General features: G+C 48.0%; 5 protein-coding genes across 5 annotated transcripts in view; 1 reads left to right on the top strand and 4 right to left on the bottom strand.

Moving 5' to 3' along the window:
* si:ch211-284e20.8 (uncharacterized protein LOC563738 homolog) overlaps positions 1 to 1,751 on the bottom strand; it is a 62,835-nt gene extending 61,084 nt beyond the window's left edge. The window contains exon 1 of the mRNA XM_062450258.1: positions 1,748 to 1,751. The gene's annotated coding sequence lies outside the window, so the exon portion shown is untranslated. The remainder of the gene's footprint in view (positions 1 to 1,747) is intronic.
* tm4sf18 (transmembrane 4 L six family member 18) lies at positions 355 to 4,029 on the bottom strand. The gene is made up of 4 exons (XM_062450288.1): positions 3,680 to 4,029; positions 2,407 to 2,478; positions 1,749 to 1,891; positions 355 to 1,572 (listed from the first exon to the last, which is right to left on the bottom strand). Exons 1-4 carry the CDS (start codon positions 3,854 to 3,856, stop codon positions 1,374 to 1,376), a joined length of 591 nt encoding a protein of 196 aa, XP_062306272.1. The 5' UTR covers positions 3,857 to 4,029; the 3' UTR covers positions 355 to 1,373.
* Positions 4,030 to 6,589: 2,560 nt separating this feature from the next.
* LOC134010908 (glutathione hydrolase-like YwrD proenzyme) lies at positions 6,590 to 14,218 on the bottom strand. Its single transcript, XM_062450233.1, has 11 exons — positions 14,013 to 14,218; positions 13,611 to 13,764; positions 13,359 to 13,512; positions 12,036 to 12,242; positions 10,705 to 10,857; positions 10,494 to 10,581; positions 10,175 to 10,346; positions 9,046 to 9,202; positions 8,550 to 8,720; positions 8,236 to 8,320; positions 6,590 to 7,103 (listed from the first exon to the last, which is right to left on the bottom strand). Exons 1-11 carry the CDS (start codon positions 14,110 to 14,112, stop codon positions 6,865 to 6,867), a joined length of 1,680 nt encoding a protein of 559 aa, XP_062306217.1. The 5' UTR covers positions 14,113 to 14,218; the 3' UTR covers positions 6,590 to 6,864.
* Positions 14,219 to 14,942: 724 nt separating this feature from the next.
* On the top strand, positions 14,943 to 18,155 carry tm4sf4 (transmembrane 4 L six family member 4). Its single transcript, XM_062450281.1, has 5 exons — positions 14,943 to 15,234; positions 15,690 to 15,779; positions 16,346 to 16,494; positions 16,817 to 17,000; positions 17,856 to 18,155. Exons 1-5 carry the CDS (start codon positions 15,061 to 15,063, stop codon positions 17,868 to 17,870), a joined length of 612 nt encoding a protein of 203 aa, XP_062306265.1. The 5' UTR covers positions 14,943 to 15,060; the 3' UTR covers positions 17,871 to 18,155.
* A 3,453-nt stretch (positions 18,156 to 21,608) lies between these two features.
* The window catches only part of wwtr1 (WW domain containing transcription regulator 1), an 11,789-nt gene continuing 11,254 nt past the window's right edge, over positions 21,609 to 22,143 (bottom strand). The window contains 3 exon segments of the mRNA XM_062450102.1: positions 21,609 to 21,710; positions 21,713 to 21,808; positions 21,968 to 22,119. Of these exon segments, the coding sequence (XP_062306086.1) occupies positions 21,631 to 21,710; positions 21,713 to 21,808; positions 21,968 to 22,119 (328 nt within the window). The 3' untranslated portion in view covers positions 21,609 to 21,630.

The raw sequence follows: 22,143 nt of genomic DNA, 5'->3' as shown, positions 1-22,143 counted from the left end.
GAATGATAAGTATCTGGAAATCGAATCTTGGCACAGTGAAGCCAGCCTAAGGAGACACCGAGGCCTCAGGACGTCCATGGTCCAGTATGGTCCAGTGTAATGATTCACCAAAGAGAGTTTGTATTCTGTCAACAGACAGAGAGTTACATGAGTGCATGAGCCTCCAGAACATGCCCCTGGAGTTCCCAGCTGGAGATGAAACAAGTGCAGATCAACGCTTGCCTGGAACTCACGCTGGAATGCCCAGCATGTCTTCACACTCACACACGCATACATACACAAAGTATACACAACATACGCAAATGTAACAAACACAAATGCCACACACACACACACTCACACAAATGAACACAGCACTTTTGAAATGGAAAATATTTATTCATTTACGGCTGCACAAACATTATAAAAATATTACACACACACTAATATATAAAATAGCCTTTAAATTCATCTAGCATCTGCAAGACCAAATAATTTACAAAACATTTTACAGAAAAATGAAAATAGTCCATATAAAAGACAACACTCATACAAAAATACTTTTGTGCCTCAAATGTCGACATCAAACAGTTCCGAATATAGTTCCACAATACACACACACCATATCAGGAGCATTTATGATCCTACCGCTGACATTTTCTTAAATGAATACTGCTTGTGGTAAGGAACCTTATACAGACATCTGTCTCATACAAGGATGAGGCGAAGCTGGTTTGAAAAATCACTCTTTTTATCACTAGTGAGTGACAGGGGCAGTAAATCACCTGTTGATAGGAGGCAGCACTGGCAGGGTGCATCTCAATAGTGTACAAGAGCTCACTCTCCTCTTCCCCTCTTTTTCATCTTCACAGGTCTCTGACCTTCACCTTCCTTCAGCATGTGAGGGAAGGTGAAGGAAAGGAGAGAAGGTGAAGGCACAGAATGGACCTCTATGAAAGGAGTTGAAGAAAAATGATCAGAAATGCACGTCATGTTAATAATACCGAGGGACTGTACATTGATCTAAATATTTAGGACATGTTTAAATGTTTCCCAGTGGCTAGAAGACATGTCCCAGGCATGCTGTGAATGTTTATGTTTGTGTACCACTCTCCTGTATGTAGTTAACCTGTTAGTGTTTTCATGTGAGTGTATGTATGGGGGTCAGATGGCTGAGCGGTTAGGGAGTCGGACTATTAATCAGAAGGTTGCCGGTTCGATTCCCGGCTGTGCAATTTGACGTTGTGTCCTTGGGCAAGGCACTTCACCCTACTTGCCTCGGGGAGAATGTCCCTGTACTGTGTAAGTCGCTCTGGATAAGAGTGTCTGCTAAATGACTAAATGTACTGTAAGTGTGTGTGTAGGCGGTAGTTTCTCTTTCTGTGTGTGTGTGTTCAGGCGTTGAGGCTGTACTCCTGCTTGTAGCAGCAGGGCCTGCAGACCGCAGTGACCAGCCCGTTGAAGATTTGCAGGATGCAGATGATGAACTGTAGAGCGCTCAAACCCAGCAAGACGGACAGCAGGGTCACATTCCACTCCACGATGTGCTGCGGCGTCAGGCACTTGCGCCACAAGTCCGTCTCCCGCAGGTAGCTATGGAAACACACAGGGTACATTCTTTGCGGTTAATAATGAAGGATTTAGGCTTGGGTTCTTATTAAGTGTTGGGACAGAGTTGTTGCAAATGCAAGCCTAAGCACTAAGCACAGGTCCAGCACACAGAGCATATAGTGTGGTCCCTGTGTGAGGTACTGGATGTCTGGTCCTACCTGCCCCCTCCGTTAGAGAAGGGGTACGTCCATCCGAGGTCAGTATAACAGTAGGGTCCCTCTAACATGGCCATGGCAGAGATCACAAAACAGTACCCAGAACCTGCCAGCCCCACCAGGGAAGCCATGACCGCACCACACATCTGCATCACACACACACAGAGAAAGAGAGAGTTTTGAGTCAAAGAGTCACATGTGCATAGGCACAGCTGCAAAAACAAATCCCTTGGGAAGAATGTGCATGTGTGCCTGCTTGCCAATATGTGCGTGGGTAGGGGAGTGTGTTTTTTTCTGTTTTTTTTGTATGTGAATGACACGTGAGTTTCTTTGTGTGGGCGTGTGTAAGCAGCTGTTGCCTCATCTCCGTTACAAAGTAGCACATCGACAGATAAAGCTTTTGTAGACCCCTCTACCACTGCCCAGTTGACAGTTGTTTTGCAGAATTAGTTTAGCATACCACGTCATGTCACTCATATACAGTAAGCCACTTCTTGGGAATTGGGTCAGCATAATTTATTCTGTTGTTCACATGAGCCTCTTAGTAGCATTAGCTTAGCACACCACCTGATGTTGTTCACATGAGCCCCTTAATAGCATTAGCTTAGCATAGTCTACCGATGGAGACAAGATCTCTCTAGCATCACTTCTGTCTCCTCACCATGAAGCTCTCGTTCCAGCAACACCCAGTGCACTTCCCCAGGCTGATGAAGACTCCTGCAGGCAGGAACATCTACGGGGAGACGACACAGTTAGAGAGGAACGGCACCTGGATGTTTGTCTTGGCTTCGTTTTGAGAGTTTCCCTCCAATGGGAGAGGCCTCTCATACACATTTTCTTGTTGACCGCCACAGATTGGCATTTTGTCTGTTACAGTGGGTTAGAAGGTTAGTGTTGAGACTCAGAACCCATTAAGAGACCCTGAATGGTTTGCTGACTGCAACAAGTTGCTTAAGGATTAGGTCAACCTTGTTTACTGTATCTAGTGTGTCACAAGGAGAACCTGTGGGAGGGGGAGGATATAAAGAACAAGACCCAGAGCCATTAACAAAGCAGAGCCATGAAACAAAGGATTATCCAAACCTTCACATACACACAATGGGATTCAAGGACTTTCTAGCGAACTAGCTCCCATGGTTACAGAGGGGCATACAGGATGTGATGAAACTTACTGGCAGGAGACGCCAACCTGCAGCGACAGAAGCCACGACACCTGAAAATGTGCATTTTTCCTATTCTGACTTCTGTTCCGCACTGACATTATAATAAACTGCAAGAAAAGGCTATCTTATCTGGGATGAACAAATGAATTGATTTGGAGAAGGACAAACAAACATGAAAGGCAAGGATAAGGACTGAGCAGTGATCCGTTTAGGAGAGGTGTAAAGGGGGGGGGGGGGGCGAAGGAATGAGCGGAAAGAAGAGGGGCAGATTTTCTCTTGTTATTTTTCCTGTGTCAGAGTTTCCCTCTGTCCCTGGGACCAGTGAAAACACTAAATTACCTCCTCAGTGAGGTCATTTAGATATCATGGACGGAAGGCCACTGGGTCGCCATGGTCAAATCATCTCCACACACACATCCAGGATGTCCCCTTAATGAACAAGCACGTCAGCATTTATCAACCCCAGTCAAAACCTCTCCCCACCCCAAAACAGCACTAAACGTCCTAACATAATTTCTCGAAACACAATGAAAATAGCAATCCTTCGACGCCCCAAAATAAAATTCCAGGATTTCCTTTATGAGACACCCATGAAATGTACGTTCAAGCCCATTATATTGGGGGGACTGAATACAAATAAATAGCATCTAAATGAAACTAAATGTAAATGTAAAACATATTTTCGTAGCATATATCCACAGTGACTGTAGCCTGTATCACAAATCCTAGTGCGTAGCTCTGTGGTGAGATGAGCCTGGATCTGGAACTCACCAGCACGCCTCCTCCTCCGATGCCCATGAAGAACCAGGTGAACTTGGACAGATGTTGCTGCTGCAGGTAGGAGACCTCCCCTCCAGGGAAGAACAGCAGCAGGTTAGCCACGATGCAGCCCAGTGCCAGAGGCAGCAGGGCGAAGCCCAGGGAGCGAGCGAAGCCCACGGTACACATCGCCACGCCGGGAAGAGCAGCGGAATGAAGGAGGGAGACACGGAGGAGGAGGAGACTGGAGCGAACGTGTGTGGGAGAGAGAGAGCGAGTGGGTGAGAAGGAGAGGTTGGAGAGGGCTGCAGCCCACTGGTAATCCAGGAAGAGGAATGAGAACTCTCCCAGCGAGTAGTGGTTTTTAAGAGAAGTCTGCCGTCCTGCCAGTCACACTGGGGAGGTGACGCAATAGGCCGGGTTCTAGGGCCAGGGGAGAAAGGGGAGGCCACAGGAAGAGAGGCTGAGAGGCTGAGAGGCTGGGGCTGAATCTATCCCGTGGGGGCTGAAATGCATTCAGCCAAAACATTTGACAAATCCCTTGTGTGTGTGTGTGTGTGTGTGGGGGGGGGGGGGTTGTGAAGTGTTTTGTCCACATCCTGCCCGAACTGAGTGCCATAAGGGTTGCATTCACTCCTCGATAGGCATTCAAAACTTGTGACAAAGGAACAACTTTCCATCTCTATAGGGAAACGTTACAACAAAATATTTTTGGAGTGTCTCAGCGCCAACATGATTTCACCTTCTTTATGTGACTCATTGTGGCTAGAGGTCTTTCTCGGTCAGAAGAAACTTGTTGAAAGGCAAAGAGAATGTCTCTCAAATCAGCTAACTAAAGGCCTTCAAATTAGTCTTGCCACGCAAACTTGACCACGTACAGCAGTCTTCTTTTTGACTATTAAAGTTTCCTTTCATCATATTATGTCAAATGAAACATTTTAGTGAGATTATCCTTATTGTCATTTCATTTCATCAAACAGAGGTTTGTTGGAAAAACAAATATCTGCCCTAAGCCATTCCACTACTTTGAGGTGCCAGGACAAGTCAAATCTGCAGTTCCCCACCTGTACTGTAGAGGGCATCAGGTGAGCAGGCAAATCAACTCATCATCATCACTAACTGATATTCTACAAGGCTGATTTACCGTTACAAACCAGAAAAATCATTTTCCAATCTGATGAACTGCAAAAACTTAAACATTTGTACTCATAGACTAGGCTTGTACAGGGGCATGTTCTCTCTGCCACGATGTAATTAATCAGAGTGGAACATATCAACAAGTGACAGGAACAAACCCTTTCTCAGTGGATCAGGGATTATCACCAGGTTGTAATCTGACATAACGAACCCGGGTCGCTAATGATCATCGAGGGCCTACACTGAACTTGGATTATGTATGCAAACAAACGGGTTGGTCAACAGAAGTACACTGGTCCTTTCTTTCATTTGCTGACTAACATTCTCCTGGGATTAGTGGCTGTAAGGAGATCAAACCGAGACAAAGTCCAAATAGACGAGGGGACACAGGCTGTCTGTGTGACAGGAGAGACCCCTTGTCAACATAGGGGGTCTATTGTCCTACAGATGGGTCATGACAGCATTTGACACCACAGACTCCTTCTGTTCTCCCAACAAACAAGCCACTAAATGGTCACAAGCCACTGACTAATAGTGGAAAGGCTACAGCTCGATGGCAGCGCATCTGACTTCAGATCAAGAGGTCACAGGTATGAACCCCGTCTGGATGAAAGCGACATCAAGATGAAAGCGAAATTAAAACGTGATGTTTCTTATCGGTTTTACTGCTCACAGACAGGGACCAAGGAGGATAAAAGGTTTCAAAGGATTGTAATTACCAGTTCAGTTACAAACGTATCTTTGGATTCGTTACGATATCTTTATCTATCTTTTCTACTCATTCGTGTTTGTGTTGACCCAGTTAGCACATAGAGTTTGAGTATGTATGTGTGTGTATATGTGAGTGTGTGTGTGTGCGAGTTGGAGAACAACTCGGTGAATAACAGGTAAGATGTCACGGTAAGTCAACTTTGTTCCTCTTTCCCCTGCCAGGAGGAGACGTGGTATCGGAGATAAGACACCGTGTCCACGCCCCTCCCAGCGGTGTCTGCTCCTGTTGTGCTCCTTAAGTGATATAGTACCCAGTGTCTAACCCTGTGGCACCCCACCCAAAGCCCTCCCCCCCTAGCCCAGCTCCGTGGGAGGAGGCCTGGCAGGGGAGAGAGGAAGAGATGGACGACTTGGAGGGGTGTGGTCCAGACCGGTTCTGTTGTTCTACAGGTCCTGGGACACGTAGCTCCTTCTGGAATCCCGTTCCGTGTTCCTCGTTTTTCCATGATCATGCACCAGGGTCTCAGGGTGGGGTGGACTCAATTCCCCCCCCCCTCCCCCCATCCAACTCCCAACCCACAACTGACCTCCACTCTCAGCCTCCCCCCTGAAACAGGAAACACAGCGGGAAGGGGGGTGGGTACTCATAAAACGACCATGACTCATGACAGGAAGTGCCCCTGTTCCACACTTCCTCTCAGAGAATAGTCAGGGACAGTCAACTGCCCTGACGCATCGGGGGGACGTAGTCAAGGCGAGGCGAGACAACATAACACTTTACTAAAAGTGTTCTGAGACACACACGAGTGCACAGGGAATGAGCGGTGACTGTACATGTTGTCTTCCCATTGTAGGCTGCAGCGGCCACTTATTTAGGGGCCTGGGTTGCTGAGTTAGAGAGATGGAGTACAGCTAGTTGTCCTGGGCCCTGGGGTGTAGCAGCAGACATCCGTGCATCTCTGTGGTCTCCAGAAACTGTGTCCTAAAATAGCCCAACCGACACAAAGAACTGATTCATTATGTCAGTACTTCTGTCTGGGACCAAGACAAGTATACTACTAATTGGAATAAAAGTTCTGTTTTGTATACAAAAATCAAGTGATTTGCTGTGAAACTTATCTCATACAGTAGGACAGTTCCTTTCAATTTACAAAAATAAGTTGATGAAAGCTATAGTCATCTAACTTGGTTTTTCAACAGTAATCATACTGTTTTAGAGTCCAAAGGCCAAAGTTCTGAGGATTAATACAATTCAAGGAGGGTTTGCAAACCAACAACACTTCTTTTGGTTTCGAGCGGCAAAATACTAGGATGGAGTTCTGCAGCGACCCCTAGAGGAGAGCAGAGGACTAGAATCCCTGAGCACAGCCATCCCCTCTGGCGTCAGATCCCGCCCACAACACCCTGATGCCTGGGTCCTGATGGACAGCCTTGTTCCACCAATCTCCAACCGAGATGACCTGACCCCGCCCAAACTTGGAGCGCTCGTGACCGCTGATAGGCCAGTTTACAGCATGGCCCCGCCTTCTTAGGTCTTCAGCCACTCCCTGGTCCACACCCTCTTCCAGGTTGATGTTCCACAGCCGGCCTGAGAGAGGAAAACAAGAACGTCCAGGAGACAGAATCATCCTCCTATCACTGGACTCTTTTCACTGGCTGGTTTAAAAGCCCCACTAACTTCCTCAACACAACTGTTAATGGGTTTGACTGAACAAACATTGTTTTAAATAAACAAACATGGACAAGAGGGAACTGAGGGACAGTCAAATGTTTATGGCAACACTAAGATGATAAGGAGGACATCCTGGTTGAACAGCAAGAGTTTCGTTATAACTAACAAATTGGGGGGTTGTATAGCAGGACTTTGAACTGGTGGGAGGTATATATTCAATTACAACAATTTTTTTCAAGTGTTTTTATAGCATGAATAAATATATATTCACACTGTCAAGACACGATTTAATAGGCTGCAGCTGTCTGCTCCCAGGCCCTGCTCCAACAGTTGACCAGTACGACACCAGTCCACCAGTCTGTCAGTCCACCAGTCTGTCAGTCCACCAGTGTACCAGTGTACCAGTCCACCAGTGTACCAGTGTACCAGTCCACCAGTCTACCAGTGTACCAGTGTACCAGTCCACCACTCCACCAGTGTACCAGTCCACCAGTGTACCAGTGTACCAGTGTACCAGTCCACCAGCCTACCAGTCCACCAGTGTACCAGTCCACCAGTGTACCAGTCTACCAGTGTACCAGTCCACCAGTGTACCAGTGTACCAGTCCACCAGTGTACCAGTGTACCAGTGTACCAGTCCACCAGTCTACCACTCCACCAGTGTACCAGTGTATCAGTCCACCAGTGTACCAGTGTACCAGTGTACCAGTGTACCAGTCCACCACTCCACCAGTGTACCAGTCCACCAGTGTACCAGTGTACCAGTGCACCAGCCTACCAGTCCACCAGTGTACCAGTGTACCAGTGTACCAGTCCACCAGTGTACCAGTGTACCAGTGTACCAGTGTACCAGTCCACCAGTCTACCACTCCACCAGAGTACCAGTCCACCAGTGTACCAGTGTACCAGTGTACCAGTGCAGAGTCCAGAGGGCTTTCTGGCACGTGAGCAGGGCTTCAGGACCCGGGCGCCAGCCCGGCTGAACCTGTGTTCAGTCCAGTAAGCTGCTTTCCCCTGGCTGTACCGTGGCAGCCAGCGGGAGGCTCACCTGTCGGGTCGTGTTGGACGAACACACGGGGGGCGTCCAGGGCCTGCTGGGGGTCCATACCAAACTCACACATGTTCAACAGCACCTGGAGACACAGGGGTGGAGACGGACAGTCCTAGCATGATGATGTGTGTGTGTGTGTGTGCACCCTATTTGTCTGTGTGTAGTGTGTGTGTCTTCACGTTTTCAATGTGTGAGGTTCTGTGTAAATGTGTGTTGTGTGTTTGATTGATTAGTGCGAGTATGTGTGGGAACCCTGTTGTATATGTGTGCATACTGTATGTGTGTGTGTGTGTGTGTGTGTGTGTGTGTACCTGCACATGCCCCTGAGGCTGCATGAAGGCTCCCATGACTCCCAGTGAGCAGAGGAGGCGTCCGGAGGCGGAGTCAGTGAGCATAGCGGCCATGATGGTGTGGTACGGCCGCTTTCCCCCGGCAATGCAGTTACCGTGGTTACGGTCCAGGGAGAAGCTGGCGCCACGGTTCTGACAGAACCACAGGGAGACCCGGTTGGATGGAGAGAAGGACAACCATGACGAGACCGACCATTAATGAGATCCTGACTTTGGGGTTCTGAATGTTCCTGTTTTGTACTTATATGTGTTATAGCTGCACTGATGGAGTTTAAAAAAACCCACTGGAAGCACTGTTCTAATACAACCATTCTATATGTGTGTTCTTGGACAGTAAGTGACCAATGTCTGTTTCTCTGACTGGCCATCCATCCACCTGTCTGTCCGTCTGTCTTTCTGTCAGCCTGTCTGTCTGTTAGTGAATGTCCTCTCTTTGTAAGACCAGGCTGTGGCCCACCTGTAGAGAGAATCCACAGCCCTCTGGCACCAGGCCCGTCCCAAAGCCCATGTAGTTACTGTTGACCAGGGAGCAGGCGTTTCCCTGCCCATCCACCACACAGAAGTACACCGTGTCACTTCCTGTAGGGACGCCACGCTCCACCTCACCGCGGGCCCTGAAGACAAACACAGATCTGAGATCAGGTCCCCACGACCTCTCAACACCAGTGGAACGCCCTGGTCCCTGAAAGTGATGTTTAAATGTATAACAATGCATCAATTTAACTTTTAACCCTTCAGTAGCCCTTCAGAACTCCATTCCCAGCCGAATGATTCTGGGAGGCAACATTGAGGTGTGTGTGTGTGTATGAAACGTTGTTTTGAAACCCGCCGAGAAAATAAGTTGAAAATAAGACTTAGTCTCGGTGAGTGGATTACTCCTGTTGGTTTCTCTACCATGGTTTGTGTGGAGAAAACATGTCACATGGAATGAGAATCAAGCTCCATTGAGAAATCTGTGGCATGTGTCAGAAGAACAATTATACCTCCCACTCTACTACAGATAGCAGTAATTTCGTAACTGACTGTGAAAGGATGAGCTCATTTACGAACGATCATCTTACGAGTGGCTAAAGTCTACATTAATGACCAAGTGTATCAGTACTGGTATGTGTTCTGGCGCGCAGACATACACCAACACACACACACACACTCAGAATGTTTCCGACAGAGGGCCATTACAGGTGGGACAGAAGGTGTGGGACAGGGGTGTGGGGGCTGTAGAACAAGGCGTGGCAGGGCAGAGGCAAACAGTGTTATCAGAGTGGACATAAAGTGCCTGCCACACACTGGTACCAGGCAGGGTAGGGGCGGGGGGGGGGGGGGGCTGAGAGTGAGAGACAGTAAATGAAGGAATTAGATTGGAAAGATTAACGATTCATAGATTAGAAAAAGGAGCGGGAGAGAGATGGGTGAGGTATGCAAACGTGAGCGTGTCCTATTTCTGGACTTTGGAAAGAAAAATGGCTTTATTTCACTTTCAGTCCTGTTGGCTGTAATCCATACTGTGTATTTGTGAAGTGGTCTTACCCATCTCTCTGTGTGTGTAGGGCCTTCTGTACTTGTCTGTGTGGGGTTTGGCGTCCTACCTCTCCATGTTGATAATCTGGGACCTCTGATGGCTGTAGTCTTTGGCCAGTAGGCCTTTCAGCGGCATGGTCACATGGTCTGGGTCGCCGCAGTAATGCATCGTATCTGTTAAACTCAGCTTCAGAGCTTCAGCCACAACATGGAGATAGCTGGCGCTGTTGTGACCCAACTCTGTACACACACACACACACACATAAATGACACTTGATATCAAATAAATAGTTTCCCACAGTGAGTGGATCTTTTAGTTCATATGAATGACTGATGATGTACGGTAGCTGTCCTGGTGTGTTGTAGGGTGCTTTGAGCGTACTGTACCTTTAACAGGGAAGTTCTCCAAGATGTTGAGGGCAATGAGCGCTGCCATGCCCTGCCCATTAGGGGGGGGCTCCCACAGTCTCACACCCTGGCAGATTCAAATCACATTCACACATCTAATCACGCATCTAAGAGCCTGTTTATTGGCCAGGCGCAGTACATACTGTGAAATGGCTTTTGTTGCACGGGGCCGTCCTGGGTGGGGCCGTACCTTGTAGTCGGTGGAGATGGGTGTGATCTCCTGGCTGTCGTGGCTGCCCAGGTCCTCCGGAGTCATCACACCCCCGTTCTCTCTGATGACATCAACGATGGCTCCTGCCACTCCACCGCTGTAGATGCCTGCTTTACCCTGCTGGCCTAGCAGCTGGACAAACACACACACACACACACGCACACACACACACAGGTTCAATAAAAGTCCTGAAGACACACACACGAACGCAAACACACACACACAGGTTCGATGAAAGTCTTAAAGACCAACTTCCCCCCCTGTATATTCTGTCTGTCCATTTATAAAGCAACACAGTGATGCTGGTGATGTATGTTACTGTGATCCTTATGTATAGCAAGTTTCACCTATACATCAGTCTTCTACACTGAGAACAAAAGGGGAACAGATTTCCCTGGAGGAACAGATTTCCCTGGAGGCCTGAGTGGTTCCCCACACGGCCGTACGTAAACACACACGCGCGTAGGTGCTCACGGACTCAGGTTCAACACAAGGCTTGGGACACACACAGGACTGTACAGGATATTAAGATCCCAGAGGACACAAACATCAGCTAGGGAATCAGAATGTGCACGTAAACTAAGGGAGGGTAAACAGTGACCTCTCCACACGCTGCACAGTGTCTGGGCAGACAGTGAAACGTTGTTAACAGAACAAACACAACAGCAGAGCAGCTGTAGTAATGACTAACTATCCCTGCGAGGACACAGCAAACACAGGAAGGACATGCTAACAGACCAAGAACATACAGTCTACATGCGTGAATGGAGTAGACAGGGTGTGAATGTTAGCATAACCCCATAACATAGCACAACACGAGGGTCGTATTGTCCCACGCCCACACACACAGATATCGTTTTTCTCATTGTTGAATGGTGCGGTCTCCCCAACCTAACGACCCCCCCTTCCCCACACACACACCCACTCCTCCATGTGGTGATTCATTCACCAGTGTAATGAAGCCCCTAGATCAATACAGTCCACACTAGCGCCCGCAGTAAAGCATCCTGCCTCTGACGCATGACAGACAGGTATGTGCCTGGACACGCCTTTGTAAATCATGCAGAGATATCTCCTTCTTGGTGTATCTCCCGCTGTCATCTAGACCAAGGGCCACTCTAAGGGTCAGGCAGGGCTGGGGAGCTGGGTGCCATATCTCTGCTGTCTTCAAGGGCTAGATGGCCTCTGGTGTAAAGGCTGTCCAGGGGTCAAAGGTCGGGTGGGAGTAGGGGGGGGGGAGAGTGTGGGGAGAAGTGTGGAGTGGGGGGTGCAGGATGAGGGTTGATTACCCTGCAGGATTCTCTGTTTACCTGGAAGGTCCGGGAAAGGGCGGGGTTACGGAACACTTGGCCGTGATTGGGCGCCTGCCCGTTGATGAGGAAGTCACTGCCCACTTCCCTCCCGGCGGCTCGCATGGTAGCCACCCACTTGGCCCAGTGGTAGGCGGTTACCTCGGCGACGGGGAACCCCACCAGGGCCAGCTTGGCGGCGGGCCGCAGCACTTCCTGTAGGGAGAGCTGACCACAGGAAGTGGAAACACATGGTCACTACCTGAAAGGAAGAAGGAGTTCCAACTTTGTCGGAATGTTACGTTTGTAGGAAACCCTGAGGGTAAAGTAAAACTAAACTAAACACAATAGGCATGTGTTAACCCCTTCATCCGCAGAACAGGTGAGAACTCCTTGAGCGGCGAATACAAAAACACAGGAAATATTTTCTGACCAGTATATAGAGATGTTATGTGTTACATGTGTGTGTTATGTCTGAGGGCTCATGCTCTGTTTATCCAGTGTGTTCTGGGTAGTTTACTGGTGTTTACACCCTGTGCTGTCTGACACCAAACAGGGACATTCAGCGAAATGACGACACAACTTCCTCCTGAAGACACAGGCTGGAACATGTCATACACGTCTCAACATACACATACATGAACACATACACACACAAGTGTATACACATGAAAGTACATACGCAGACATGCTACAACACAGAAACAAGGACATAGAAGGACATAGCAAACGGACGTGTACGGATATAGTCTAAAACGCAAATATTGAACTCCACGGCAACATATTACAATAGCATGACAGGTAGGCTGAGCTGGACACAGGCCAACGGAGCCCTAAAACAAACAATTATGTCTATAAGTATCCTAAAGTGTGTGTGACTGAGGGATGGAAAGACACCATCCATCAGCTGTGTCGCCTGCAGGAAGAGCACAGCGTTTACATCTAGTTTGGGAACATCCCCGCTATCACCATGGCCACAGTAATGCTTGCGATAAAATAACAAGTGGGTAGAGTACAAGCTGTTTTATTGATGGACGGGTACTGAAAGATACGGCTAGAGAATGTGAGTTGTTAGGGGATTCACGGAGAGGGAGAGAGACAGGGAGAGAGACAGGGGGAGAGACGGGGTAAGAGACAGGGAGAGAGACAGAGAGAGAGACAGGGAGAGAGACAGGGAGAGAGACAGGGAGAGAGACAGGGAGAGAGACAGGGAGAAAGACAGAGAGAAAGACAGGGAGAGTGACAGGGAGAGAGACAGGGAGAGACAGGGAGCGAGACAGGGGGATAGACAGGGAGAGAGACAGGGAGAGAGACAGGGAGAGAGACAGGGAGAGACCTGTGTACCTGCTGACTGCCGAACAGTGAGACAGTATCAGACCAGCAAGCAGCTGCCCCAGGCACGGTGACATTCAGGGCGTGGAAGGGAGGGGGCGGGTTAGAAACACTGTAGCCCCGCCCCTCCAGGAAGTCAATGGTCTGAGCTCTGGGGGTCCTGCCACTGAAATATTGGAGGACAGAGAGAGAGAGTGACTGAATGTACCTTTGATAAATTCTATTGGTCAATAACTTCTGATCGATTTAGGCTCAAGATCTCACCTGCCATTGAGGCCGCGCACGTTGCCAGTGCTGGCGTCATAGAAGAGACAGAAGCTGTCTCCACCAATCCCAGTGCTGCATGGCTCTGTAACGGCGAGCACGGCTGCCATGGCAACCGCAGCATCAGCAGCATTCCCGCCTTTTTTCAGGATGTCTGTGGAGACATCAAATTATGTCATGGCCACGTGTGTTTTAATATCAGCAGGTTACTTTCAGAGACCAAGAGTGTGACTGCAGTGAGCACGCTAACCCCTGTTTGCTATGCTCGTGGATGAACAAATGTTACTTTACAACAAATGCCCTCCTACTATCGAACAAATAGCATGCACGCATTTACTTTCACACATGCCCACCTACTATTAAAAATAGCGCACAAAAATATGATCTCCACAGGCTACTCACCAAGGCCGATGTTGGAAGCCAAAGGCTGACTGGACGCTACGCAGCCATGCAAACAAACAACAGGTGACCGACGCGAGTTGAATAAAAGATCAGTTGACATGTCCTGTATAAGAATTGTAAAATGTCTCGTCGTTGAGGCACAGGGCACAGATCAATCATAACTGTAAACACGAACCGCTAAAGGCTTTTTAGTCTTTGATCGATGATTCGTGGATTGTTAAAAAGTCTCAGAGATAATGGATCACAGATTTACAGATAGTAGACTTCTAGACTCGTGTGACACGAGTCGTGTCTAATGAAAATTTGATCTCTAGGGGTCTTTGCACTACAAATATACCAGAAATTATAGTGTTGATGTTGAATTGTTAATAATATATATCTGAAATGAGTGAAGAAGATATGCCTGTGAAGAGATGTGATTGACACCTCTGCTCTAATGTACATTACAGTATACAAAAACTAAGCTGTGTGACAAGTCAGTGTAGATATAATTGACAGTAATGGGCATGCTACTCTCCATGTGACAAACTGTAAGTAACTTTGGTGTGACTCTAAATACTCAGTTAAATATGCCTCACAGTCAACAAATCCAATTGCATACTTTTTAATCAAGGTGTGTCAGACAGGGATAAGACAACCATCGCAAGACCAACATGACAGGTTCAGGCCCCAGTCTGAGGTAAAGACTAACCCAAGACAGAATGGCTCAACTGATAACCTGGAGGTGCAGTGTGACGCTCCAAGCCCTGCCCTACAGGAGCGATCAATACCTCTGACGGCCCACGGCTGGGGCCAGGCCGCCAAGCAAATCCCCTGGTAGAACATTAACAAGTCAGATGAAGGTGGTTGTCATAGCATAACTGCTGTAAAAAAAGGGCGGCTAGCGTCAGCAACATTACAGAAGGGGTCCTATATAAAGTTCCAGTTTGAGGGATTGAATCAGGTACTCAACTTGCTGCTATACGGGTGTGTAGGCTTTTAGAGGGACTTTCGAAATCTCGGATATATTCTCAACGTGTGTGTGTGAGCGTGCCAGAGAGAGACAGCCATGTGTACTGGAGGCTTCGCCAAGTGCCTGGGCATCACCCTGATCCCACTGGCCATCCTGAGTGTCCTGTGCAACATCCTGCTATTCTTCCCCGGAGGCAAAGTGGCCGACAACAGCGACCACATCACGGATGAGGTGTTTTACTTCGGAGGGCTCCTGGGATCTGGAGTGCTGGTGAGTCTTCTGGCGCTTTTGGAAAACTGTGTGGGAGTCGTTGATCCTCTGGGAGCATCCGGGGGCCTCGTGGAGGTCTGGTGAAATTCAGAACTAGGCGTTTCGGCGCAGTTTGCAAGGAATGCCAGTTTGGATCCCCATCGGATAAGGCTTTTTGTAATGACACATTTTACAGGTGTAGTCTTATAAATGTTTGGACAGTGCTCTATAAATGAGGATGTGGGATCTGGTAACTTCTGTGTTTTATTTTATAGGGCTGTGTTTGAGCTTATCTTAACTGTCTGTCCTTCTCCCCCTCTCACTTCCTCTTTCATTCCTCTCTCTCTCTGTCTCTCTCTCTCTCTGGCTCTCTCTTTCTGTCTGTCTCTCTGTCTCTCTCTCTCTCTCTCTCTCTCTCTCTCTCTCTCTCTCTCTCTCTCTCTCTCTCTCTCTCTCTCTCTCTCTCTCTCGATCAGATGATCTTCCCAGCTCTGGTCTTCCTCGGGCTCAAGAACAATGACTGCTGTGGTTGCTGTGGCAACGAGAGCTGTGGGCAGAGATTTGCGGTGAGGACGCAGTTTACGGAGAGGGAGAAAACCCTCACTTTCTCTCTCTTTTTCTCTCCCTGTTTTGCACGCGCACGCACACACAGCACGCGCACACACACACACACTCCCACGCATATTGATAATATCTCGATATCAATCGACCCGAGACAGAACATTTTCCCTGACTGCCGCTTCTCATGACTGGGAAACAGAGATGACATTCTAGTCGGGAGAGCGCAGGAACAAAGAACAGACTTTCACCCCTCTTTATCACCTCATCGATACTGGGGGGGGGTGGGGCATGTAGGCAGAAGATATCAACTGAGCCATCACACATTCCTGATTGGTTGATTTGGGGAACGCCTCTGAGAAATGACTTTCATAATCAGTTAGTAAGGTGTGGATTTGTCTGCAACAGTTATGGTTACTTGGCACTAGGCATAACTCAGAACATTGATAGGACGCAGGGAAAACGTCACGACGGCACACGCGAGGTCTGATCGGACGGATGTGTCCCGCAATGATGACATGGTGGTTGTCAGATCACATGACACCCCTTGACCCTTTGACCTTTCCTCCCTCAGAGTTTCACCTCCATCATCTTCGCTGCTGTGGGAGTCGCCGGGGCCGGATACTCCCTCATCATATCATCCGTGGCCATCAACAAGGGACCCATTTGTGGATTTGGAACATCTCCCACGAATCTGACATGGGGCTACCCCTTCGACAATGGGTGAGTGCTGGTACAGGAATGTATGGTATCATGGTCCCTACAATCCCTTATTCTCCTGCGGATAGATCTATAAATGGCTAGCTCTATGTCTATATATTTGACCTAAATATATAACTGGCTAGTTTTATGTCGGAATCACCAACCTAGATCTAAAACTGGCTAGCTTCACGTCTACATCTCTAACTTAGCTCTATAATGAGCTAGGTGTATGATAATATCTCCAACCCATTTTAAACCCATAACTGGACACTTCTATGACTATATATCTAACCTAGACCTGTAACCCACTCTCCCCCCCCCCCCCCCTCCCCCCCACATCCAGTAACTACCTGTCCAACTCCACCCTGCACGATTTGTGTCAGGCACCGGAAGGCATCGTGACGTGGCACCTGACCCTCTTCGCCATCCTGGTGATCACGGCCCTGGTGCAGGTGGCACTCTGCGGCTTCCAGGCCATCAACGGTCTCATCGGCACCATCTTCGGAGACTGCTGCGGCTGCTGTGGGGTAAGAACCTGAGGGGACAGGGCCCGGCGGTGGGGCTTCTAAAACCCAGAGCAGAACCTTAGGGATGCTAGAGCAGGGTCTCTGGAGTCAGGTGGCTGAGCGGGTAGGGAATCGGGCTGGTTATCAGAAGGTTGCCGGTTTGATTCCCGGCTGTGCTAAAATTACGTTGTGTCCTTGGGCAAGGCACTTCGCCCTACTTGCCTCGGGGAGAATGTCCCTGTACTTACTGTAAGTCGCTCTGGATAAGAGCATCTGCTAAAAAAAATGACTAAATGTCTCTGGCCCGACCATGCCCCTGGAAGAGTTGCCCCTTCTGTAGGTTTTTCGCTCCCACCCCAGTTGGAACAGGATTCAGCCTGTCACCTAGTTGTACGGTATCTCTTCAGGAACAGGGTTGGGCCCTGCACTAGAGACACTGCGGGGGGTCAAAAATAAGTCAAAAGTTAGGCATCATAGGAGAAGCCTGTGGGGTTTATATACCAAATTTGAGATTGTAGATTTGTATCGCGCTGAGTGTGGTATCTGAGGGCACAGACTCAGGCCTATTGACAGAGACGAAGGCTGCCTCCCACATAACCTTGCTCGATCACCTCTCTGTTTGTCTGAATGGCACCTCTGGGTCATGTTATCTAGCCATGACCTCTGTGATCTGGACAGGAATTAGCCCTGACAGTCACACTGATACTCTATTGGCCTGTATCCTGGCTCTCCTGGGGCTGGCTCAGTCATGCTCACTTCAAACAGAATGTCCTGATCTCATACGGACTGATAAATACCGCCGGGGGGGGGGGGGTGTCATCCATTGTTGTCATGGTATTTTGGTAAACGTGTCAACGTCTCGTTCTTGTTTTGCAGAGCGATGGATCGTAGGACGACCTGAGACTTCCTGAAGAACACGGTTCTGACCTTTGTGCGAAGCGGTCGCTCTTTTCTATCAGTTGAAACTCTACAGGGGCTACCTGCTTGATGCGGACGCTTATGATGGCAGGGAACATTCCAGATCCACTCTCAGAGATACTTATTTTTTTTGACTATTTATTCTGAATATATATATTTTTTTTTTACTGTTCGGCGAATTAAAGCTATGAATGTAATTCTATCCCTATTTCAATGAATGAATTAATTTTATAGTATAACAATGTCATAATTATTATACAATATTGTATTATTATACAATAAAAAAAATATCCCAATAAATTGTTTAAACATCAGTTAAATCCATTTTTGGGATCTCTTATCTCTGTTCTGACTCCACTGGCTCTCTGAGGTCAGGAACACGGAGCTTACCTCAGAGGGACTTAAGAGGGGAAGTGTGTTCACACATCAACAGACACATCTGCGCCGGCTCCATTTGACAAGGCTATTAGCCCATATGATATTTTATGACTTTATACCAGGTTGTTTCTTGTAATAAGGGAACATGCCCAGCTTCCCCCTCACTGAGTCAATATTAGCGGAGGCCTTGGCTGGTACTAAGGAGCGTCTGTGATCTGGGTTTATGGGGTTCTTTGTTGCACCATATAACACGCGCACACATATCAGTTTCACTGACAGCACAAACAGAATTATCTTTATGAATTTAAAAAAACATCCCCTATAGAAACATCAGTCTGGAACACACACTAGTATTCTCGGTTTATAAATGACGAGAAGTTTTTAATTCGTTTGGTGGAAAAGCACACAAGACAGAGGTTCCATGGTACTCAAACCAATTTATTAAAAGTTTTTTTTAATTTGATCTTTAAACATGTTACACAGTTTTATTGTCCATTATCAGAGACTTCTTACCGAGATTACATAATCATATCCAAACAAATGAACTGCACACTGCCTTTCCAGGGGATAGTATGGCTGTATGTTAGTGTGTGACATCACCACTCTTCTGCAAGCCTTCAATGTCCCCCAGACCCAGCTAACCAACGCCAGCGACACAACCCTCAACATCACACCACCTTGACCTCAACACAAACCCTGAGTCCTAAGCACGTCGCCGCGCTTCTCAGCGCTAAAATATCGCTAGCCACAACCTCAGTTCTGTCCATTCCATTCTAGAATGCTCCTAGTCAAGCTTGAGGTACTCTCACCAGAGTATCCTCAGTCTCCCTAAAACACTGCAGGGCTCCACCGCGCCCCTGGTTATTTCGTTACCTACGGGGGTACATTTACAGCCGTCAATCACAAGCTAGAAACGTTGGCCTTCGTAAACTTTGAATTTGAGCCCTCTAAACACTAAGGTCCACCACCACCCGACCTAGCCCACCGCCCTGCCAAGATCTCCTCCAATCCTCAATACCCTGTCAATGCCAACGGGCCAATCACTTGAGTCGTTACTCTTCAGCTAAAGCCGGAGGGCAGGTGATTATGTGGGTCGCAGGGCAGTCTTCCCACACCAAACAGGAAGTGTCGGGCGTAGGTCGGTAGCTCTCTTCCCCCTCGCTCCCTTCCCCTTCCCATCCTCCAATCGAATCGTGACGTTAGGACATCATGAGCGCGGTGTTGGCCCGTGCTGAAAATCACCTCTTCGGGTGCATCACTGCATCAAACCCCCTCTGACCCCCTCCCCACACCCCTCTCCCCCACCCAGTCCCCTCTAAGATTCAGCCCCCTCCTCCTCCTCTCCCCCAATGACCCATCACTCTCGCCGTCTCAGTCCTAACGTGCTACACAGTAATCTGACATAGTAGTGGCCGTACGTGGCTGGGCTATAGTCTGCATATAGGCTCATTCAACATGCAATACAAAAACTGAGACAAACAGATGTAGAAAAAAAACAAAAACAATAATAGATCAGTCCAACCTCATTGTACGGGCTGGGCCAAAATCAGAGCGTGATCACTTGACAAGCTCCTGACAATTACATCTGATAATACCGTGAAAATTGTTTACACTCAAGACAGCGCAGAACACTAGTTGCATGTTCCCCTGCAGCGCAACAGGGGGAGAGGGTATGTGTTCCTCCCCCCCTGGGGTTATGAAACAAACACACCTTATCTGGACAAGACACCATACCTCCATTTGAACCGTCTCAAAAAGGTCATCAACCATCTTTGAAAAACGTTGGGTCACACAGGAACAGCATCAGTCTGAGCTATGTGGATGAGCACATGCTCTCCTGCCGTCATGTAGACCAGATTAGCTCAAGGAGGATGATGGAAGGATGCATTTCAGAGTAAATAAACCACAGGCACAGAGTTTCCTCGTCGAGGATTATCAAGTTCCTTCCACAGAAGCCTCGAAGCGTGTCGTGAATTCAACACTCACAGATCAGATGTCTGCCTCTCTTTCTCACTGACTTGTGATGCTTTGAAATCTCAATTTCATAAAAAAAAAGAAAAACTAAAATCTCACAAAAATAAAGAATCATAGCTCTTGATAAATACTAAAAATGCAAACTCTATATTATAAGTCCTACAATGGCAACAGATGCTTTCAGAACCCATCTATAGGCTATTTTACAGTATATAAAAAAGAGAATACTGTATTATATAAAAAGTACTTGGTATAAAACACAATCCTAAGTATGCACATCGCTGTATCACTGTGGCACAAGCTTTAGTGTTCTATAGCTACACTGTTGTTAGCCGGAGTACAATAATCAAAATAACAACAAAATAAAACATTGTTCTCTTACAACAAAAATAAATCAAGAAAAATAATAATAGTAATCAAAAACGGAGTACAATTTTTTTGAACGTTTTAAAGCTTTCTGTAGTGATAGAGCGAACAGTAGGAAACATTTATTTGGTATAACCTTAGAAAGAAGAACAGAGCTTGGCTTGGCTGCTGTGAAAACAGTTCTGGTGTTAACAATCTGGATTCGGCACTGGAACCACAAACACAGGAACCCGGTTCTCCGGAGAGAAGAACCCAAGGTTCTTTGACAGGGTTCCAACTGTGGCACTCTTTTCTGGATGTTAAAGTCTGTTGTTTAACACCCTGTCATATTTCGGACCGTAAGGAACCAACACAGGGGTCCATTTTATATCCTGGACCAACCTCCAAACCTCGGGAACCATTTCGTAACAATATCAGAAACTGAAGCTCTAGCTCCACCTACTGGTTAAAAAGCCCTCCCTGCACTCTATTGATGGTCACAGCAACAAATAAACTACAATGACTTCACTGGATGATCATTCTTGCATTGGTAGGTACTAGATATAATTGTTCCACTTAAAGCGTCACTCCCAGAGAGACCGGAATGCTGTCCAGATTTCAGCTATGATTATACCAAACCAGGATGTGTGCCGGAAGGCCGTTTTGACCTCTGTGAAGACTAACTTTGTTCTTTGCTCATGTGCTCTCCTGTGTGCTGTGTTGCTGCTTTGTTCTCTCAAGGCTTTGGTTAATACTCTGCATCTTTTTGTTCTGGACTCTGACGGGTGTGTGTGTGTGGTGTGTGTGTGTGTGCGCGCGCGTGTGTGTGAGTAATGGTAGACAAGGCGGATACAGATAGAAGAACAACAACATCTCAGAGATATGCCGATTTTGAATCCAAAGGAAGCACAAATGTTAAGGGTCTTTAGATTTCTGGAGTGAGTCTTTAATCTCGCTGGGTGTTTGGGAGTGCGTGTGTGCGCAATGTACTGTGTGTGTATGTGTGTGTGTGTGTGTGTGTGGGTGTCGCGTGTGTCTACAGCCAGGTGAGGAAGGGCTCATTCTTGTTGAGGACAGACTCCACGTCGTTGAGGATGGGTATGAGGTCCCCGTCCAGGTGCCCAGGTCAACGTTGGTGCCCGGCAGAGAGTCCAGGAAGTCCGGGAAGCGACTGTGCTGGGTTACGTTGAGGCTGCCCTGCGCCATGCTGTCACCTGGGGGGGGAGGGGGGGGGGGGGGGGGGGGGGGAGACAGACATGGGAGAGGGGTGTGACTGGTGCTGGAGTGTGAAGGGCAGTCTGTCATCGTGTGAACAAGGAGAACAAGAGGGAGAAGCAGTGTGTGTGTGTGTTTGTGTGTGTGTGTGTGTGTACCTGTGTCCATCTCCTCCATGTTGTTGAGGAAGTCTTCGGGGGTGGTGGGGATGCTGTAGCACCCAAGGCCCAGGCCGCTGTCGGTGCTCTGCTCCGAGAGTGCTGGAAGTGGCCACTGGGGAGGGGATACACACACACACAGGTTAGAATCACTGAAGTGAGGGGAAGCCCGAACG

Source organism: Osmerus eperlanus, chromosome 24, assembly GCF_963692335.1.
Source record: "Osmerus eperlanus chromosome 24, fOsmEpe2.1, whole genome shotgun sequence".
Lineage (NCBI taxonomy): Eukaryota > Metazoa > Chordata > Actinopteri > Osmeriformes > Osmeridae > Osmerus > Osmerus eperlanus.
Note: the sequence above shows the minus strand (reverse complement) of the source record. Positions and strands in the feature narration are given on the sequence as shown.

What these genes read in the sequence shown, in the direction of transcription:
- tm4sf18 (XM_062450288.1), bottom strand. Translation starts at nt 3,856, where the DNA reads ATGTGTACCGTGGGCTTCGCTCGCTCCCTGGGCTTCGCCCTGCTGCCT. An exon ending in TCGGAGGAGGAGGCGTGCTG is followed by an intron (nt 2,479 to 3,679) that starts GTGAGTTCCAGA and finishes GTCTCCCCGTAG; the next exon opens with ATGTTCCTGCCTGCAGGAGT. An exon ending in TTCTCTAACGGAGGGGGCAG is followed by an intron (nt 1,573 to 1,748) that starts GTAGGACCAGAC and finishes GTGTTTCCATAG; the next exon opens with CTACCTGCGGGAGACGGACT.
- LOC134010908 (XM_062450233.1), bottom strand. Translation starts at nt 14,112, where the DNA reads ATGTCAACTGATCTTTTATTCAACTCGCGTCGGTCACCTGTTGTTTGT. An exon ending in CACTGTTCGGCAGTCAGCAG is followed by an intron (nt 12,243 to 13,358) that starts GTACACAGGTCT and finishes TCCTGTGGTCAG; the next exon opens with CTCTCCCTACAGGAAGTGCT. An exon ending in AGCCTCAGGGGCATGTGCAG is followed by an intron (nt 8,321 to 8,549) that starts GTACACACACAC and finishes CTGTGTCTCCAG; the next exon opens with GTGCTGTTGAACATGTGTGA.
- tm4sf4 (XM_062450281.1), top strand. Translation starts at nt 15,061, where the DNA reads ATGTGTACTGGAGGCTTCGCCAAGTGCCTGGGCATCACCCTGATCCCA. An exon ending in TCCTGGGATCTGGAGTGCTG is followed by an intron (nt 15,235 to 15,689) that starts GTGAGTCTTCTG and finishes TCTCTCGATCAG; the next exon opens with ATGATCTTCCCAGCTCTGGT. An exon ending in GCTGTGGGCAGAGATTTGCG is followed by an intron (nt 15,780 to 16,345) that starts GTGAGGACGCAG and finishes TTCCTCCCTCAG; the next exon opens with AGTTTCACCTCCATCATCTT.